Here is a 20,845-nt window from a genome sequence, read left to right on the forward strand (position 1 = left end):
CCCTACTTCTCTTGGCCTTTGAGAAATTTATTTTTCTTGAATTATCTTTCCAGTTAAATTTTATTTAATAATTATCAGCACTTCTTTTCACTTATGTTATGTAGACTTGACCGGAAACACTGCCAGGATTTTGTTGTGTTTAAACATTAAAGAAGTCTTGAGAAGCAATTAGCTAGCAACACACCAGTCATAAAATCAATCCAAACTTTTGTTGACATTTCTTTCTTTCCCCATATACCAGGTTCCCGCTTTACATTAGTAAGAATGAAATTGAAATAAGTCTGTTGCTGGTGGATTAATTTATCACTTTCCTTGAAACTGGTGAACCCAAAACGTTAGACAGCTATAGGAAAATACTGCCATTGTCTGTTAAGAAGTCTATGACATTTCAAGGCAAGAATGAATGTATGGAAGAAGAAACTTGTTTCTTCTTTACTAACAAAAGGGAAAGCCTGGATGTGAATGATATGGGTATAATTAAAAAAAAAAAAAAAACCTTTACGTAACTTTTTTGCTGGGAGAGAAGACTACGAAGCACATTTTCCAGGAAGTGTGGGCTGCGACGATTGTGCGCTCTTAACTAATCCTGAGTAAGGTGGCTACTTTGACAGTCTTCTCATGCTGCCTCTGCCACCTTCTCAGGCAGAAGATATAATTTCAACTCTAAAGCAGCATGATCGAAACATATAGCCAAACTTCTCCTCGATCTGTGGCCAGTGGACCACCTGTCAGTATGAAAATTTTTATGTATTTACTTACTGTTTTTCTTATCACCCAGATGATTGGGTCAGCACTTTTTGCTGTGTATCTTCACAGAAGATTGGACAAGGTAAGATGAACTATGAGCCTTTATTAACCTAATCTGGGGTCCTTATTTGTGAGTTGTTTGGTTTTAGTTCTACCCAAATGATGGCCAATGGTAGAAACCCAAATAGATGAATATCTTGTGCCATAATGTTTGTTGTCTAGTTAGTGAAGTCTCCTATTCTTGTCTCTGGGCAAGATCTTGGGCTCCGGAGTCAGACTGCCTGCATTCAAATCTTAACTCTGCCTCCTACTAGCTCTGTGATCCTAGGCAAGTTATTTTTCATTTTTGTGTCTTAGTTTCCATGTCTGAGAAATGTGAATTATAATGGTATCCACCTCATAGATAAAATGAATTTAGTCTTGTAATGAACTTAGATGGAGCCTGGAAAAGAGTAAACACTATGTAGGCATTAGCTATAATTATTTGCTAAAGTTTTGCTTAAGAAGTAAACTATTTATTTTACCATAGAGACATTTTTCTTTTAAATTTCCGACTAGAGAAGAAAATCAATTTGATCTGAAATTTTGTAGTGCTTCAGATTAGCATGAACATGGATAAATCCCCAAATTTGCAGTCTTTTAGTAAAAGTGGCTTTCTCTGCATAATTCTTCAAATGCTGAGTGTAGTTACAAGTTGCTCAGTTTCCCTCTGAGATGTTTTACATTCTTAAATGGTTGGACTTGCAGGAACAAAAGAATAGAATAACTTAGTAGGTTGTTTTACATTCTTAGGAAAAGATAATCTTTAGGAGTTATCCTGTCTCGATGTGTTTACTCACTTCACCAAAACCACTTTTACTAAAAGACTGCAAATTTGGGGATTTATCCATGTTCATGCTAATCTGAACATTTCAGATCAAATTGATTTTCTTCTCTAGTCGGAAATTTAAAAGAAAAATGTTTCTATGGTAAAATAAATAGTTTACGTCTTAAGCAAAACTTTAGCAAATAATTATAGCTAATGCCTACATAGTGCTTCCACTGAATAACTTAGGAAATTGTTTTATATTCTTAGGAAAAGATAATCTTTAGGAGTTATCTTGTCTCGATGTGTTTACTCACTTCCGCTGATGGGTATTATTGCCTGTGTTGACAAAATATTAATCATAGATGAAAAGGAGAAATTTGATCAGTTATCTGGCCATTCCTAAAAGTTTGGATGTGGAAACCTTGGATGTACAACATCTGTACACTACATTTTTCTCAGGGATGCTTGAGTGTCCTCTGTTGGGATGCCAACCTAGAATTAAGGCCATGAAGTTTTCTATCAGGATAAAGTGGGGCAATCATAGTTGAAGCAATTAATTGGGTTACTCAAATTTTACATTTTACTGATGAGAAAAGAGGAGGGTTTCTGGGTCTGGTTGTTTGCTTGTGTTTGGTCTGGTGGGCTTGTGTTTGCTTGTGCTTGTGTTTGGTCTGGTGGGCTCTCCAATCAAAGCCTGGACATAAGTCTAGCCTCTACAAGGGAAATATTGACCTGGGTAGACTCAAATTTGCCGTAGCATTTAGGTGTGCTCTTAATGACAGTGAAAGCCGCCGGCTAACTGCATCTTGTTTTGAAACCAAAAATTTAATCTTAAAACAAGAAAACAGCACAGAATTAGTTGATTATACAAGCAAATTCCATATATTTAATTATTCTAAGACATTGGAAAATAAAATATCTTGTTAACTTTGGAAATGAAAGATGACTTTTTTAAATGTAAATTTTTTTTTACCAACACTAAAGTTAAAACGAAAGAGAGATGTAATTAGAACTTAGTTAATTGATGCACATTGCAAATTTACTTCTTTTTATTAAGTACTGAATCACAAACACTAAAATGAAGTGGACATATTAGCTCAGCAGAAAACTATTTTATAGGCTATGTTTATAATGAGCAATCATTTCTGGAACAATGGGAAATATGACAATTGTAGAATGTTGCTACTATGATACATTGAAAAATATACATTTTGTGATAAAATTTTATTAGAATAACTGTGATTTCTACCTAGAGTTACAGATAATATGAAATTTTAGTTGCCGACTTTTGTAGATTTTTAAACTGCTAATACCAAATATCAATCGCTTTTTATTACCTATTTATATCTGCAAAGTCCTTCTCCTGTTGTTGATGCCTTGGAAGTGAATGGAGAGGTAGACATCATTAGCTACATTTTCTTTCAGAGTTACATTTCTCATGTCCCTATTCTTTCATAAATAGATAGAAGATGAAAGGAATCTTCATGAAGATTTTGTGTTCATGAAAATGATACAGAGATGCAACAAAGGAGAGAGGTCCTTATCCTTACTGAACTGTGAGGAAATTAGAAGCCAGTTTGAAGCTTTCGTCAAGGTAAAGAGTTCATTTGTTGGTAAAAGTATTATCAAAAAGTTCTAGTACTTCTGCTAGGTTGGGAAACTGAAACCTGACAATGTAAAAGTTTAAACATTTGTTATACATACATATATACATACAAATACATACATAAATAAATAAATAAATAAATAAATAAAAGGCAAGAATGAAGCCAAAATCCTATGTTAAAAGGAAATGGAAACTTGGAAGTGTGCACATTCATAGGAATGTTATTGACAAAAAAGGGAAAATGCGCACTCTCATAGGCACATTCGCACATATACATGAGCTAGTACATGTAATTGCTTCTGGGAAAATTATAAAGAATACCAAGTTTGTTTTACACATTTTGTTTTCTTTCCATCCAAACCTTGATGCCTTCTCACTGTGTACCCATGGTCTGGCCCCACATTCCCAGGGAAGTGATAACCATTGGTCGCTGCAATATCAGTAGGCCACAGGTTAAGGTATTGCCTTTACTGGGGATAGTAGGGACTTCTGAAGACTGATAAATTCTAACATATAAAGGAATGCATTTTTTATGATGGAATTTCAGAAGCCATGAAAGTGGTATTTTTTCCTTTTAGTGTGAGGAGAGGCGTGGGGGAATGGGGAATGGACCTTCTCAGTATCGCTCAAATTGGATCCCATATAATACAACTTGTTCATGAAGCCAGTCCCCTTTAGGGTCAGTAAAGACCTGAGGCAGGGAGAGTTTGGAGCTTTTTAGTCCAACAGCTTGATACTCAGCATGAAGTCATATAATGGGTACCTAAAACAAGAATTTTTAAAACGTTTATTGAGGATGCACCTACAACATTAATTCCATCGTCATAGACAAGGAGTCTAGGGGCTCGTTCTCCTGAAGCAGAAGATTAAGAAATCTTTCTACCTCTTTCCCTCTCAGAACCCTAAGTCATATACCCCTGGTCCTCAGTTCACTTTGGGGTCATGAACAGGAGGCAGCACTCCACATTGAGGACAGGTGGGTAGGTATCTGGGTGAACCAAGAGGAGTTACTTCTCATATATAGATGATGTGTGATTTAACCCGGGAGTGAAGGGTTTGAGATCTTATTTCTGAGCTTGTTCCTGTCCTCCAGGTTGTCCCCAATGTGTAATCTAATCCAGTAGTGAAGACTCTAAGACCTTATTCCCAAGTCACCTATGGGAATCAGAACACAGCTCAAATCTTCTGCTGGCTTTTAGGTTCTTTACATTAATCTAGGTTTTAGATGAAGACTCTTAACTCTATATTTGCAAGTCTTGTAAATGATTTGAGTTTCTCTGGGGTTTGAGGCTTCTGCCAGTATTACAGGGTATTGGAAAGTGTTGCAAATTTAAATGTGAATAAAGTCACTTTCATAACAATGGTTAATAATTCAAATAGCATATATAATGTACTTGGTTGTGTGATTTTGCACAAATGAGTTCATCTCTCTAGATCTCCGTTTTCTCATCTATAAAATGAGAGGGCCGAGATTATCTATAAGGGCACTACCAACTCCGACATTCGGTAATTATGTAATCGGCCTTCAGTTCTCTCCAGCGGCAGTGAGAGTGGCTGTTGATTTTTCCCTCCCTCTCTCTTTCTTACTGAGAGTTTTACACCTGAACTGCCAATTCATCATGGCTTCCCAAATCAGCCACCCGGGATAGGAATAAGGAAAACAGCCAGTTTGGCCTCCCTGCTTATATTTACATTGTGTAAAGTGAGAGCTCCAAAGTTTCATATTCTAAAAAGTCAGACCTTCTCAGGTATGTCAACAGGGGTTCTTTACATGTGACAGAGGAAGCCCCTTACCTCTATTGAATCCTAGTCAATATCATCTGTATATATGATACAATAGAGAGACCCAAAGTCTTCCAGCTACTCAATCCTCTTCCAATGTCTGAACTTCTTTCCAATATCCATCTCCCCAAATTCCTCATCTTAAAACAATATTTTGGATTTTTTTTTAACCTAGCAGGCCAACTACATAATAACCCTAAATTAGATTTTTATATTCTTACCTAATGTTAGCAGGCTCTCTTTCTGGGTCATAATTTGACTGGCCCAAAGCAACCTAAGGTTTGAATTTTGGGGCTCTGAATAATAGTACTTTAGGGGGTCTTAGAAATCATTGCATCTAATTATTGAACCAGAACTTGTCTTCTCCCCAGAGTTTCTAACAAGTGGTGCCCCAATCTGTTTGAACACCTCTAATGACAAGGAACTCATTATCCCCTAAGGCAGGTAACACCAAGCTGTTACTTTGGGGGGAAGATGGGATTCAGAGATTATGTTAAGTGGAGGCAGAATAGTATAATTTTACATTAAAACTTACTACCCACCCCACCCTCTGCTACAATGATCAGTTCCATGATTGTCTGCCCATCAATGCCTGAGATGTTTTTGATAAGGTCAAAGAGCTTCCTTTTTAAGTTAAAGGTCAACCTGTCTATACCTGCTGCACTGAGTTCTCACTGAGAGAAATAACTAATCCCAGATTTTCTGAAAGTCAACTTTAAAAAGTGTTTCGGTTGAGGTGAGGAGTAAAGCGATAAAAGGCTCTGGGGAGTGTGGTTGGGGGAAAGTTCACGGAAAGGCAAGGCTAGGTGCATAAAAGACAAACTTTGCTGACTTTACATTTTCATCTTGGCTAAACCCTGACACCAATGCAACCACCTAGCCTGAAAGTATCTCGATCTCGATCATCACACTCAACTTTTTGAAAAGACACTAAATACTCATTTGTTTACTTGTTATCTCACAAACATTTTCCTGTTGCCGCATTTTCACAGTGCCACACTTCAGCTCAAGTGGAAAGTTGAGACTCTGCAGCCCATGTGAGTGCTTTGAGGCACAGATTCCCCTTTAGGCTCTGTGACTTAAACTCTCACATCTGATAACTGAGCTGAGCCTACAAGAAGGCACTCAACAGCAACACAAATTCCTACTATGGGAGGAAGGGGGCAGAAAAGGCCCTGTAGAAAGTTGATTCCAGTAATGGGAAGGAGCACAAGACTTTGATTACAGGAAATGAACACTACTGTCTTCCTCCCTTGTATTCAGAGTACAGGGTGATAGTGTAGTTAAGTCCTGGTCTACGAATGTGATCTCAAGGTTTTGACTCTTGGCTTCATCCTCAGATTATTTGGGAGACATCATGACAGCCAGTTAAGCCCTCCAGGCCTTTTATTCAGTATCTTTAAAATGGCGGCAATAGCTTTTTATTATATTTTGACCTGTGTTGATGGCAGTCCCTATTAGCTTCTTTAAGTACCTCTAGCCTTCCTTCAGTTGGTAAGTGAAAAGAAACCCCATGAAGAAGTGTTGCATTTGCTTTTGAACATCAGCAGCATTGAGAGATTACCTGTGTTTCCTGTATGCTGATTATTCGAAATAAATACAGGCCACACAAGGGCACACAACCAACAAGTGAATACCCTTAACCCATTGAAAGGAACAACAAAATAAAAAAAAATGTCTGAGGAGTTTTTCATAGTCCAGGATTCCTTCTCAAGATTAAACATTTCCTAAGAGATATCAGACCAATTTTATTCTAAAAGATACACACTATGCTTTATGTTTAATAATATTTTATACACCAATTCCCAGGATAAAATCATCTCCCCATTCAACATCATTTGTCAATACCTGTCAAAGCCAAGGAGGTTAGAGTCACAGGAAGAGTCAATATCACAGACTCTGGTCTGGTAAGAGTGCTGGAATGGAGATAATGAAGCCCAGATTCTGCTTCCAGATCCACTCCTGGCCTTCCTGGGCTATCAGCTCATCTGACAGGGCCATGGGATCCCAATTAGTATGAAGAAATTAATGACAGGGGCTGAGTCCATATGATGATCCTCACCAGAACCAGGCAACAGAGTAAGGATGAATGCCAAATGAGTGATACCTCTAAAACCCCACAGCAGAGTTCCTGCCCAAATGACCTTTTGTAATGATTCTTATTTCAGGATATAATGGGAAATGAAGTGAAGGAGAAAGAAGAAAATTTTCAAATGCAAAAAGGTAGGTTGCTACTTACCAGTTTCTATGAATACTTAAAAACTGAAAGGAATCTTTATAAAACTGATTATACTAAACAACCTAGTGTTAAATCAGATAACTTTTAGGCCTGGAAATAAAACAGGAACACGATTGGAAAATTGACACTTTCTGCTGCCTGTGATTTAGAAAGGCTTTGTATGTACATATTTATGGGGAGGGTTGGGTTCCTTTAATGCTGATAATACCAAGTATGAAGAAATTTTATTATCTTCAGTACCTTAATCAAAGCAACCATACAGCCTAGTACCACCTACAGAAGATAAGGTGATAAGAAAGTCATCATTTGGTAGCAGTGGCATTCATTGCTCAATGATACAAGTTTTTCATGAGGAACCATGACTAGTGGAGCCCCTGGGATCAAGGAGTGAATCAGTGTCACAACGTTCTATTCTTTGTCCTGTTCTTGATGTCAGAGCATCTTGAACATCTCAGGCTTGGAAGAAGTCTTGATGGTTCTAAAATCCAGCACCGTGCCCAAAGCACAAATCTCCTTCACAACAACACTGACCATCTGGCCTCTGATTGAACATGCCTAGGCACTTTCTATCTCATAAAGCAGCCTGATCCATCTTTGAATGGTTCTAATAATTACAATAAGTTTATTATGTTACATGAGAGAAGTTTTTTTCTCCTCTGAAGTTGAAATTTGTTCCTGTAATCTCCACTCACTAGATCCAATTCTGTTTTCTGGGGCCATATGAAACAAAGTATAATTCCTTGTCTACACAGCAGCTGTCCAGATGTTGAAAATGGCAATCATGACCCCTGAGCATTTTCCTCTCCAGACAAAACCTCCCCAGTATCTTCTACTATGACCCTTTCCAGGCCCTTTCCTCTCCTGGTTGCCTCCTTTTCTAGATGACACCCTAACTTTCCCTGTTCCTCTTAGAAAGTAGCACCCCAAACCAAACACAATAATGCCTGGAGTGACCAGAGCAGCTGAGTGTGGGAAAGATGAAGTGTTGGTAGATGAGTGTTTTTGGAGATACTATTATATCACAAAGTCAGTGAAAATGATGCTATGGGTTTTGTGAAGTCAATACAGACAAAAAATACATGTCTACATACATAGAGATACAGATACTGTTTTCTGAGGCAAAGAGAGTATTCAGTGCTTGCTTTAACTATTGATCTAGATGTAAAGGATGATATGATTTTCATGATGGTTTTGTCTTCAGAATAACTGTAAGGTATGTTGAGTGGTGTCATGTTATCTGCTAATTACAGTGAAACTTGAGGAAACAGTTCATGTGGATGCTACCTAGCAGTCTTCAGGAAAATGATAAATTTAACAAAACTGGTAATTTATTTGACTCAATATTTATAGGGCACCTACAAAGTGTTTGGCACCAGGCTCCTTACCAGAAAAAAAAAAGAGAAACTTTCACAAAGTCTTTGCATTTAGGAGATAAGCACATCTAGTTAAGAAGCAAGCCTTTTACAGGAGAAGCAATTAGAGATAGATACAATAATTTGGCCAATTGCTTGACCAAATCAGACACCATAAGCATCTTACTGCTAATCGTGCAGGTATAGTCTTGGGGCCTATTAAAATTCCCAGTGGATGAAAGTTGTTCCTAGAAACAAGATTCAAAATATGTTTAATGAAGTTCAGTATTTTTAGCCTGTGTCAATCTATGTAAAGAGGAATTGAGTACTGAACAACTATTAGAAGAATGGAATCAGTGGAAATAACCAATTCAGTTGTTCAGATTTTAGAAACCAGCTTGTCCCCCTGTGAGGATATCAGCCCATTCTATCCTTCCTTTTACATAACCTGTTTAAGCACAGTCTCTATTACACAGCTGTAGAACTAGACCAAATAGTTCCATGGGCAGTTTTGTATTACTTTGGCCTGAGTTTGCTTTTGGTTTCATTTCAGGTGATCAGGATCCTCAAATTGCAGCACATGTCATAAGTGAAGCCAGTAGTAAAACAGCATCTGGTAAGTCCAGAAGCATCTGAACATCAGCCACCCAAGAGGGAAAGCTTGGATGCTGACACAATGCGGCCTAATGATTAAGCTCCTCTCTTTCTCTGGGGCCTAATTTACAGACCTACCCATACGTCTCTCATATGCTTTCCTTTGTCTTCAAAGGGAGCTCAAATGTACAAATGGGACTTGGAGGGACAAAAGGAGGTAGAACGGCAATCCTGATGTTCTCATTATGTTCTTGCTCAATGGTTGATTCTAAATGATGAATTACTGGTGGAGGGACCATTATTCTGACAACATAGAAAAGATGGCAGGTAGTGACTTCCTGACTTGGAATATCCCTCATCCTAACCCTTCTTTGCTGTGTGTAAGTGGGCCTCGGGGGGTGTTTCCTACCATCTGTCAATCCCGGCATGATTAACCTCAGCCTCATTGGGGCCAACCTCAGGAAAATTAAGGGTAAAATCATTCTGCAAAGATCAATAGATGCCAGGATGTTATATTTTCCAATGAAGTAACAACAACAGATGACATACTGTAATCTTTTAAACTCTGAATGATTTTATTTCCGTATATGTTCCACCATTATTCTAGCCCTTAGATCTTTCCCACCACCCCCCAAATCTGTACCTCCTGATAGCTGATGCTGGAGAATGTCTCATATCTGATAAATGGATGGAAACATGTATAAAATTCCCCATTTACATAAATGCAGTCTGAGAGCATCAGAGTAGTCTTTGAAAAATTCAGCACAGTGCTTCAGAATGGACTTCTAAACAATGTGTGTATGTATGAGAGAGACAGAGAGACAGAGAGACAGAGAGAGACAGAGAGAGACAGAGGTAGAGACAGAGAGAGAGACAGAGACAGACAGAGACAGAGACAGGGAGAAGGAGGGAGGGAGGAAAGAAGAGAGAGAGAGAACGAGAGGAGACATAGCCTCATCTCTGAGGTAGGGTTTAGGCTTCTCAGTGGGTATACACATGGTTCCTGTGGATCATGATTTGGAAGTACGAGCACTGGATAGGAAGTTTTTGACACTGAGGTTCAAGAATCATGACTATCACTTACTGGGTGACCTTAGGCATGTTCCTTTACCTATATAGCAGCTTCCTGCCTCACTTAAGAGTGACTCTGAGCATCAAAATCAGCTAATGTGGAAGAAAGTTATGTTGTCAAGTGCTATGCAAATATAAGGTGTCATTACTTAGTTTATTTCACTGTTAATTGTCAGAAGAGTGGCCTAAAACCCTTCATTAATACCAGTTATTTCCATAATATTTAATAATTCTGCCAAGCACCCCTTTCTCAGAAAATACACTATGGGAGAACATTGCAACTACATTGGCATGTCCAGGGTGGCCATCCACATGACAGCAACCATCTGGATTGGATGACAGCAACAGAGATACCTCCTAGAAGAATAGCTTCCCACTGGTCTTTGTTCACATTGCCCTTAGATATATTTCATGATGTTCAGATTCTACCTAAAGGCCCATGATTGATAATGGTTCTAGTATACTTTATAGTCTGCATCACAGTAGGTTTGTAAGAGATCATTTGAAAAGACAGTAACACTCCTCACCCCATGCCAGTCCTAAACCTCTCATTCTTAACTGGTCATGGTGCTACAAACTTGACCTACATCCCACAGCAAGGACTAAAATTAGGTAAGGACTTACAAAAGTAAACTTAGTGAACTAAAACATAGTGAACCTGCCCTTGTTTTCTCAATCAAATGATCCAAAAGTGAAAACATAAAATGTTATTTCTGGAGTGGTCTGGAAGGCCATGAAATGTCAGGCATTTGGAATGCCTTTCCTATTATTACTAAAGAATGAGTCTTAATAAGTTGGATCTTGCACCCTGATAGGCCTAAGACCACCAAATAGGATTTTTAAAAAACTCAAGAATCAAATGCATCAATACTTTCACCTCTTCCCATCCCCCACCCCAGCAATCTTGCTCTCTGTGAAAGCTGAGATTTGAAATCGGGTGCACACACTACTTTGAACCCACTCAACATCTCAGCTGAGAAAATGGCACACTGTTGGTGGGTACTCGGGTTTAGCCACAAGAATACAGGTACTTTCAAGTTGGTGGCGCCCACTACAAGGGAGATCAAAACACCGAGTGAAATGACAAGTTTATTTTCATACTTCCTTGCCTAATTTAGTCCTTGCTGTGGGAGGCAGGTCAGGTTTGCAATAGCATAATCAGGTAGAAAGAAATGGGGGCTTTCCTTTTCTCAGTGCTGAGCCTGTGCTAGGTGGATTGGCAACTCTTTGGCTTTGTAAAATTCAAGGAAAGGAAGAAATTAATATTAATATTAGAAAAGATTTTGCCTGAATGTTGGTATGCATAATTTATGATATGGAACTTTGAAATTATTCATACTTTCTTAAGTTCAAGGGAAAATTATCTTTAAGAACTCTAAAGGCAGAAGGAAACTCACTGTGCTCTGTTACTTTATTTAACCCCCACGAGTCTCTGAAATACGCTGTAATATTAGCCTGTGTTGCAGATGAGAAACTGAAACTCAGAGAGATTAAATGATTTGTCCAAGCTTGAATAGAACTTAGACTGGAATCCCGCTCCATCTGACTGTAAAGCTCATGCAGATTTATAAGTTATAGCTTCTTTATAGACTCTGAAGGCTGGAAGGGTACTTAAGAATCCCTGATGCCCAAAACCTCCATTCATATATGAAGCTAGTATCAACATTAAACTTTATTTTCTGTTAGAATGTGAACCATGCTATGCTTCACCTCAATATAAATTTTTCCCCTCTCCATTACAGTCCTACAGTGGGCCCAAAAAGGATACTACACCATGAGCAACAACTTGGTAAGCCTGGAAAATGGGAAACAACTGGCCGTTAAAAGACAAGGACTCTATTACATCTATACCCAAGTCACCTTCTGTTCCAATCGGGAAGCTTCGAGTCAAGCTCCATTTATAGCCAGCCTCTGCCTCAGGTCAATGAGTGGATCCGAGAGAATCTTACTTAGAGCAACAAATACCCAGAGTTCTTCCAAACCTTGTGGGCAACAGTCCATTCACTTGGGAGGAGTATTTGAATTGCAACCCGGTGCTTCGGTGTTTGTCAACGTGACTGATCCAAGCCAAGTGAGCCATGGGACTGGCTTCACGTCTTTTGGCTTACTCAAACTCTGAACAGTGTAACCTCGCAGGCTGCTGCTGAGCTAATGCTGGCAGTCTTCATAATACAGCAAAGCAGTTAAGACCACCCCCTGTTGAACTGCCTATTTATAACCCTAGGATCCTCCTCATGGAGAACTATTTATTATACACCCCAATGCATGTAGGGCTGCAATGAGTGAAATATGGGGTGAGTGAAACCCAAAGAGGCCCTGTACCATAAGAGCTTATATTCTGAAGCAGCAACCTGACTGATACAGACATCCAGAGTCCTATGGAAAGACAAGGCCATTATGCAGATTGAATTCTGAGTAAACAGCAAATAATTAGCCAAGTTTAGTTTTTGTTTTTGTTTTTATTTTTGCCTGCAGTGTCTTTCAGTGGATATGTATTTGATTTATCAGTGAAGATGCACAAGGGAAACAGGGAGCCTCAGCTCACATCCAGTTGTGGTTGATTCTAGGTCCATGTGGCCATGATATAGGGGGCAGGCTTTAGAAAGTCTAATGCAGCAGAGAACTGGAAAACCCTGCCCCCCACCAGCCACCTCGACACTCATTCATTCTCTCTCTCTCTCTCTCTTTCTCTCTCTCTCTCTCTCCGCCCCCATCCTTTCTCTCTCCCTGCCTCCCTCCCTTCCTCCCTTCCTCTTTTTCTCTCTCTGTCTTGTTCTCTGTCTCTCTCTCTCTCACACGCACACACATACACACACAATCAGGCTGTGTTGCCAATCATTTATCTTATTTCAGCCCTGTCCCTATCTCCATCATTCTAGATGGGAGGGGGAGTAGAGAGAGCAGCTCTGGGCCTGCCCACTCTTCCTCAAGAAATGACTGTATTTAAAGGAAACCTATTGTATCTACCTGCAGTCTATTGTTTCCCGAGTGAACTTGTCATTATCTTGTTATTTATTTTTTGAATAATAAAGATCTCTTAACATTATTGTTGTTATTTAGCACCTAAAGCCCTAGGCCAGGTTTGGGGAGGAAGAATCATTTGGAGGGAATTTTCCCAGCCTTTGTGATGTTTTCATAAACTTGGTTCTCAAGCCTGTGGCACCACAAAATATCTTAGCAACAGCACATTCCCTGGAAGTCTGTGATAGTTTTTGATGGACGACATGGAAGCTTATTCAGTGAAAAGCAATCTGAGTCTTTATTTCCAGCTTGCTCTGGAAAGATTGCAGGGGATTGAAGAGAGACTATTTTTTTCTTGATTAATTGCAGCTAAGAGAAGCTGGAGGGAGATCCTTAAATGAGAAGCAGTTGCTTATCTTTTTAAGAGCTATCTAGGTGGTTGCCCCTTAGGCAAGAGGAAACGGAACTTGGACAGCCTAGGGGGAAGTATGGGCCCTTCAGTCTTCCACTGAAGCCAAGGGAGGTATATTCTTTGTCAACTCCAACTGAGGGATTCTCATGTAAGAAACCCAGAGTGGCTTTTTCATCTTTACTGGTAGAGTACATTGCTTAAGACAAACACCACATGTTCAAGCAGAAAAATATTACTGTAGAAAAAGAAATGAGAGTGAGAAAAGGTGGGGTTAGCTATTGACCCCTGCCCTTACTCTTCAGTTCTGTGGACAATATAATCCCTTCTTGGCTGAGTGACTTTAAAATCCTTATATCATGACTTTCTAATACAAGGCTGAAATCATGCTAGACAAATTTGCTTGGCTGCATATTTTCTCCAAGGTGGGAACTTTGGTATAAGCAGGGGTGACATTTGTTGATTCATGGATTCACTTAGGGACATATTTATAGTTCTATCTTGTCCTCTGGAGCAAAGATCCTTCTACAATGTTGCTCTCTGCATGGAATACTTGAAGGAAATGGGATGGTGGCCATGGCAGCTAAGAGACATTGGTCATGATAGTCTCACAAGTATGGGCCTGCCTTAGGAAGGCCAGGGCCCCAGATCTAGCTGAGGGGAGGACTTGGTCCAGTCCAGAGAAGAAAAGAAGGCAATACACAGACCGTGACTCTCCCCGTCTCATGGTAGCTGAGAACAGCCATATTTGCCCAACTTGCCTCGGTGAGACAATAGGGGTGGGGATGAGCAAGAGGCATCATAGGGTTCATAAGTAAGGAATTCATGTCCAACCTGAACAAATCTTTTACAGTCTTTATATACTCACATCCTCTGATTTAAACATTGTCCCTAGATGTCACTCTGCTTTCTTCTTCTTTGGAAATTATTATCATTCAGATTATCTCTACTTTTAGTAACCAAGTTAGTAACAATAGCTGTTATCAGAAGAAATGCTATTGATATAAAAACTACATTTTCTAGGCTATCTCCTCTGCTCTCGTGCTTTCTACCATCCTCTAAATGTTACCTGCTATAGCTCCAGCCCAAAATATTCTCCAAACTTCAGCCTCACATAGCCAACTGCCTTCAACCTCTCAGACTGTTTCCTCATGAGGTCACCTTGCCCTTCCCAATTACTTCAGGTCTTTCACCTTCTTCTATTCCTGTCTTACATTATCACAGTGAGCTGTCTCCCCCTTCCCCTTCATGCTACTAATATGCCTTTAGTCCTGACTTGCCCTGTAGAGTCTGTCCCCAACTGCCTAAATCTCCAAATGATGGGCCCAGGCCCTCAAACTCAACACATCCAAATGGAACTCTTAATCTTTCCCCCACATAATGGGATCCATTTTCAGTGCTTCATCTATCCTGCTTCCCAAGCCAGAAACCTGGCTTGACTTCTCACTGTTCAATCTCACCAGCCTATACACATCAACTCTATTTCTTAAATAGTTCTTAAATTAATCTACTTCATTTTATCTTTATTGCCATTATTCTAGTCTAAACTATTGTCATCTCTCTTCTGGACTACTACAAGAGGTTTCTAGACTCCCTGTCTCCACTCTTGCTTCCTCTCATCCATTCTCCACACACAACAAGAGTGAATTCTTAAATACAATTCTGATTTCACCACTCCCCTACTTCTTATTGATCTTAGAATAAAGACCAAAATAATTAACTTATTTCATCCCCTGCCAATATCTCTTTCAGTGTCTTAAGTTTTAACCCTCAGTTCCTCTAAGCAAGGCTATAAATGCTTTCCTGCCTCTGAACTTGGACATACTGTTTTCTCTTCATTCCTTTGCCCACCATACTTTAGCTTCACAGCACTTACCATAGTTGAAATTTTTCCTACTGTGCTGTGAACTTTTTGAGGAACAAGACCTTGTCCTGTTCACCTTGGTAACTTCAGTATCTACTACAGGGCCCAGCATAGAATTGGCCCTTTATTCATTGCATGAATGAATGAATGCAGCTGCTTATAACTCAGTAGTCCAGAAAAATTGTGTTGGTTAAAGCAAAAACTTGCAATACAGTATAAACCTATATTGTGTCAAAAATATCTATATGATAAAAATGTATCTAGGGAGTAGACAATGACTAAGAATTATATTGTAGATAAAACTAGAGAATATATTTTTATATTTCATGATAATTTGCAAAATAGTACATGATGTTTGCTCCAAACTTCACTTGAACATTTCAAAGTTGTTCCAATAAATGATGAGGACTTGAGAGTACATTTCTGATCTACCTATAATATTCTGATCATAAATTATCTAATTTAATTATCTTTTTATAAACATCACTTCTGCATTCCATGGGGGGTGGGGCAAGAATGTTTAAAATGACCAATGATTTTTATTTTCAAATAAAGAGAAAATGAACAAAGTGTAAAGCATTACTATCTGTTACTTTATAGGAAGCAAATGTCTACAAAATGCAAACTGTGCCCTAGTAAGCTGCCAGTACAGGTTACTCAAGTTGAAGGGAAACAACATATAAACTCCTGGGCTCTAGGATGGAAAAAAATTTGTGTTGAATTTGACTATTTCCATAGGGCCTGATACCACTGTGTTGAAAGCTGTATTGCTTTAGGCCTTTAGAGCAGCCTGAAGTACTTTGGACACAGTAACATGGAACATGGAACTAAGTATGACTTTTTTATTATGTTCTTTTGCTCTTTGAACCACATCTTTATTTTGAAAAACAAAGAAATACGAATTGTTGTGTAGTGGTTAAATCTACAGTAAGACAGATATAGTCTTAATCTAGGATCCACTATGTACCAACTTTATAGCCATGGGCAAGTCATTTTACCTCCTCTGGGCCTCAGAGTCCTCATCGGTAGGGTGGGAATGTTAATACATGCTTTGCAAGGTTTATGAGGATTTGATGAGAGTATTCACAGAAAGTCCCCAGCAGAGTCTACTCTCTGGAGCAAATTATCATATAAGATCACTAAGGTGGGTCTCCATGTGGCCCCAGGATACTAATATGCATTCAGTGGTCTAAGTAGACAGGATGACATCTTAGAATGATTGAAACCTCTGTGACCAAGGCAGCCCAGGTACACATAAAAGTCTTACCTATGTAGTAGACCAAAGACCACACTCAATTTGAAACAAAGTGAAAGCAAAAAAAAAAAAAAAAAAAAAGGCAAGGTTAAAACATATACTTAACATTAGAGTAAACCTGTAGGTAGCAATGACTCTTACTTAGTTTCATTCTCAAAATTGATTAACCATTAAAGGCTTGAGGTTGCCAGATTTTACAGTAGGCTTGAGCAGTTTTATATATAGAATATTTAGGAAGATTTCTTTTAAAAATCTATGGTCACTGATTCCAAATCTGAAGGATGTGAGCATACAAACCTACCCCTTCCATACCATAATCCTCTGAGTAATGCCAATCGGCAATTCAGCAACTCTCAAGAAAACTAAATATTGAATTATTTTCCATTCTGCATTCTTGAAGTTCCACTGAGTTATAGTTCACATTTTTCTGCTAATGTAACTCCAATAAACTCTAATAATTTTTTGGTCACAAACTAGCCCTATCTTGGGTACCTCTCTGACCATAAACTTCTTTGGAGTCCAATGTGCAACCTTTAACACATCTTACATTTCATTCACATTTCCTGTTACTAGGAGTGAAAAGATTTTTTAATTCATCCACCTACCCATCCAACACTGAGTAAATTTATAGGTTCTCTGCTAGGCATGAGGTTAATATGATCCAGTCCCTGCCTTTAAGTAGCTTACAGTCTTTTGCATAACAGGTGTGCAAACATTTAAAGCCCAGTGTCAATGCTGCAGCAGGGTTCCTGGTGTTACAGGGAACACACAGGAAGAATGTGTAACTAGAAAAGCAGGGGAAGGTTGGTGTCAGGAAAGGCTTTCCAGGAGAGGCACAGACTGAGACTTGAAGGATGTTGAGGGGAGGAAGGGCCATAGAAAAGAAAGTAGTCCCAAAGGTAGAAAGCAGAACATGAGAAAGCATAGATGTGAAAATTGATAAAGGGTTCAGGGGAGTGAGCAGGAGGAGTCAGCTCACAAAGGGTTTGTGTAATAACAAATCTTTGTGTATAGGCCAAATAGCACATGCCCAATCTAGGAAGTGGCTTTGTGCTCATGTGGCAGAGATAAACTGCCCTTCAGCATGCTTTCCCATAGGGGCTTGCTCCACAGCATCTTGTACTACAGTATGTCTGAGGCGGCTTACAATACAAGTGATGAGAAAGGTGGTGAGGAAGCTGGATCACACACTGGACCCTGCAGGCTTTGAGGTTGCAGAAAGCTTAGAACCCCAGTTGACTTCTGCTATTGGCACCAAGGCAAATTTTAGCAGTTTTCCCATACAAATAGCAGAGGCATGAAATTATGTGGAACATTTGCTCATTCGACATTTACTAAGGACTATGAACTTGACCCTATATCAAGCCCTCAATTTACATGGATAAAAGGAGTCAATCCATCTTTTTAAGGTACTTAACATTTAGTATGAAAAAAGACACAAGCAAATTAAGTGCAATGTGATGACTGGGCAATGGGGCTGTTGGATTCCCTGGGGAGCTTGAGCCAACTTAAAAAAAAAGTATTAAGTTCCAATCAAGATGGCGAAGTAGGTAAATGCTGTGCTGGCCTTCTCTCACAACCACATCAAAATTACAACTAAACTACAGAACAACCATCAATGAGAATCATCTGAAGTCTAGTTGAACAGAAGTCCTATAACTAAGGCTATACAGAAGAAGGCACACTGAGACTGGTAGGAGGGGTGGAGACAAAAATGGGCTGGCCCCACATTCACATATGGCAGTGGAGAATTGGGAGGCCATTTTTATATTTTCTATGTCTTTGTTAAAGTTCTCATTGAATTCATCTACTCTTCCCTTAGGTTCATTGAGCATCCTTATAACCAGTGTTTTGAACTTTGCATCTGGTAGATTGCTTGTTTCCACTTTGTTTAGTTTTTTTTCTAGAGTTTTGTTCTGCTCTTTATATGGGGCATGTTTCTTTGTCTCCCCATTTCTGCTGCCTCCCTATGTTTCTTTCTATGTATTACATAGGGCTCCTAAGTCTCCCAGTCTTAGTATAGTGGTTTTACGTAGTAGGTGTCCTGTGGGGTCCAGTGGCACAGTCTTCCCTGGTCACCTGAGCAAGATGTTCAAGATCTGTCCCTTGTGTCAGTCGTATGTGCCTTCCTGATATAGTTGAGACTTGATTGCTGTTTGCACTTTGATAATAGGGATTGACCCTTGGGCTGATTGGTTGTGAGGACTGGCTGGTGAGGGGCTAACTTTATGCAGCAGGATTCACTTTAGCAGGGCTCTAGAGCCTGCTCAGTCTTCCCATTGGGTGCGTCCACCTCAGATGTGGCCCTGGGTGGTCCTCCAGCTATGTTGTTGGCCAAAGCTGGCCACTGGGTATGCAGGGCCAAGAGCCTCCTGGGAGGGGTCCAGCTGCAGGCCAAGTTCAGCTGTAGCCTGTGCACTTCCAGAGCCACTTGGTAAGAGTCACCAGGCAATCCACAGATAGCTGCCCCCCACCCCCCGTGTTAGACTTACAGGTGCCACGAGAGGCCAAGCCAGAAACCAAGGTTGGCTACCACTAGTGCCAGGCTTGGTGCTGCTCAGCAAGAGGTATGGGACATGCCGAGGCTAGATGCTGCTTCTTTTGACTTTGTGAGCCTTTGAGAAATTTTAGGAAAGTCCACAGTATGAGCCAAGACAGGCCATTTGTATGGAATAATCCACTGGAGTAAGCTTGGGTCAGCCCACAAGTTAGGAGAGGTAGTCTCAGGAAATCACCTGGGCAGAGTGACCTATTATCCAGGTTGATGGAGATTCAGATATAGCAGCTGCCCATGCTGGCATACCAGGATGGGGAGGGCTCAACCAAGGAACAATGGATACTGCCAGCACCTCTGTCGGGGAGAAAACAGCCCCTCCAGCCCTTACCCTGAAGCCTGAAAACTCAGTGTCTCAACTGAGTGCCTTTCAAACTGATGCCCCAGCACTGGAACTCAGAGTAAGTGAGTCCATCAGTCATTAAGTGCAAGTGTGGGACCTTTATGAGGAATGTCTGTGACTCCCGCAACCCTCTGTCTCACTCAGCCACAATCTCTGCTGGTTTTCACATCTAGAGGTTGTGGGGACTTCTCTTCCTGGCATTGGCATTCTGGGCTGTGGAGCCCACTGTGGGGCCGGGATCCCTTGCTCCTCGGGGTGGGGAGGGGGCTCTGCAGCCATAATAAGCCTCTTGATTCCAGAACGCCACATACAGTTGTGAGACTGGCCTGTTTCTCATCTCTGCCCCTCCTACCAGCCTTGAGGTGACCTTTTATATATGTCCCCAGTTGCAGGACTTCTGTTGAACCAGACAATCCCCAGTGATGGTTGCTCTGTAGTTTTGTTATAATTTTGGTGTGGTTGCGAGAGGAGGCGTGCACAGCATCTACCTTCTACGCCATCTTGGCTAGTCTCTGTCAATGTTTTCTAATTCATTACTGCGCTTATTTTGGTGCTCATAATTCCCCTTATTTGGCCAGTGGGGCCTCTTAAAGTTGGTACTTGTGTCCTTATAACATGTCTCTATTGTTTTTTTGAGCATTCTATTCCTTTCTGGCACAACAGGATGTTATAAGCTCATCTCTTACCTTCCTTGCCTTAGCCACAGTATCAGCCATTTCTCCAAGCAGCCCTGATTTCTTTCAGTGCAGAGTATAGTGTTTAGAAACCACGTTCTGGGCACTAGCTGTGTTCATTGCTATTAGGGTGTCACTGCTCCTAAGAAATTTATATATATATAAATTTCATGAGCTCAACCATGTAAAACACTTAGTACGGTGCCTAACACACAGAGGTGCAATATAATATATATATATATATATATGCTATCAGACTTAGCAAATAAAAATTAAGGACACGCAGTTACATTTTAACTTTAGGCAAACATTGAAAACAGTATAAATATAGCCCATGCAATATTTGTGGCATGATCTATAACAAAATATTATTTGCTGTATAGCTAAAATTCAAATCTAACTGGGCATCTTGCATTTCCTCCGATAATCCTAATACACACAAATATACATACTACATATATGTAAATGTATGCATACACATGCATAGACATATATGTACATACATTTTAAAAATCATCAGTTTACATAACTGCTTAAGCTGACTCTAAATGGAAAGAATTCACTAGATGGACAAGGATGGGAAAGG

At 39.9% G+C, this 20,845-nt stretch overlaps 1 protein-coding gene across 1 annotated transcript; it reads left to right on the forward strand.

Annotated features, from left to right (window-relative positions):
• Positions 1-608: 608 nt before the first annotated feature.
• On the forward strand, positions 609-12,889 carry CD40LG (CD40 ligand). Its single transcript, XM_011382414.1, has 5 exons — positions 609-829; positions 3,018-3,149; positions 7,112-7,166; positions 9,088-9,150; positions 11,942-12,889. Exons 1-5 carry the CDS (start codon positions 674-676, stop codon positions 12,316-12,318), a joined length of 783 nt encoding a protein of 260 aa, XP_011380716.1. The 5' UTR covers positions 609-673; the 3' UTR covers positions 12,319-12,889.
• The last annotated feature ends 7,956 nt before the right edge of the window (positions 12,890-20,845 follow it).

Source organism: Pteropus vampyrus, unplaced genomic scaffold (genome assembly GCF_000151845.1).
Source record: "Pteropus vampyrus isolate Shadow unplaced genomic scaffold, Pvam_2.0 Scaffold472, whole genome shotgun sequence".
NCBI classification, from domain to species: Eukaryota; Metazoa; Chordata; class Mammalia; order Chiroptera; family Pteropodidae; genus Pteropus; species Pteropus vampyrus.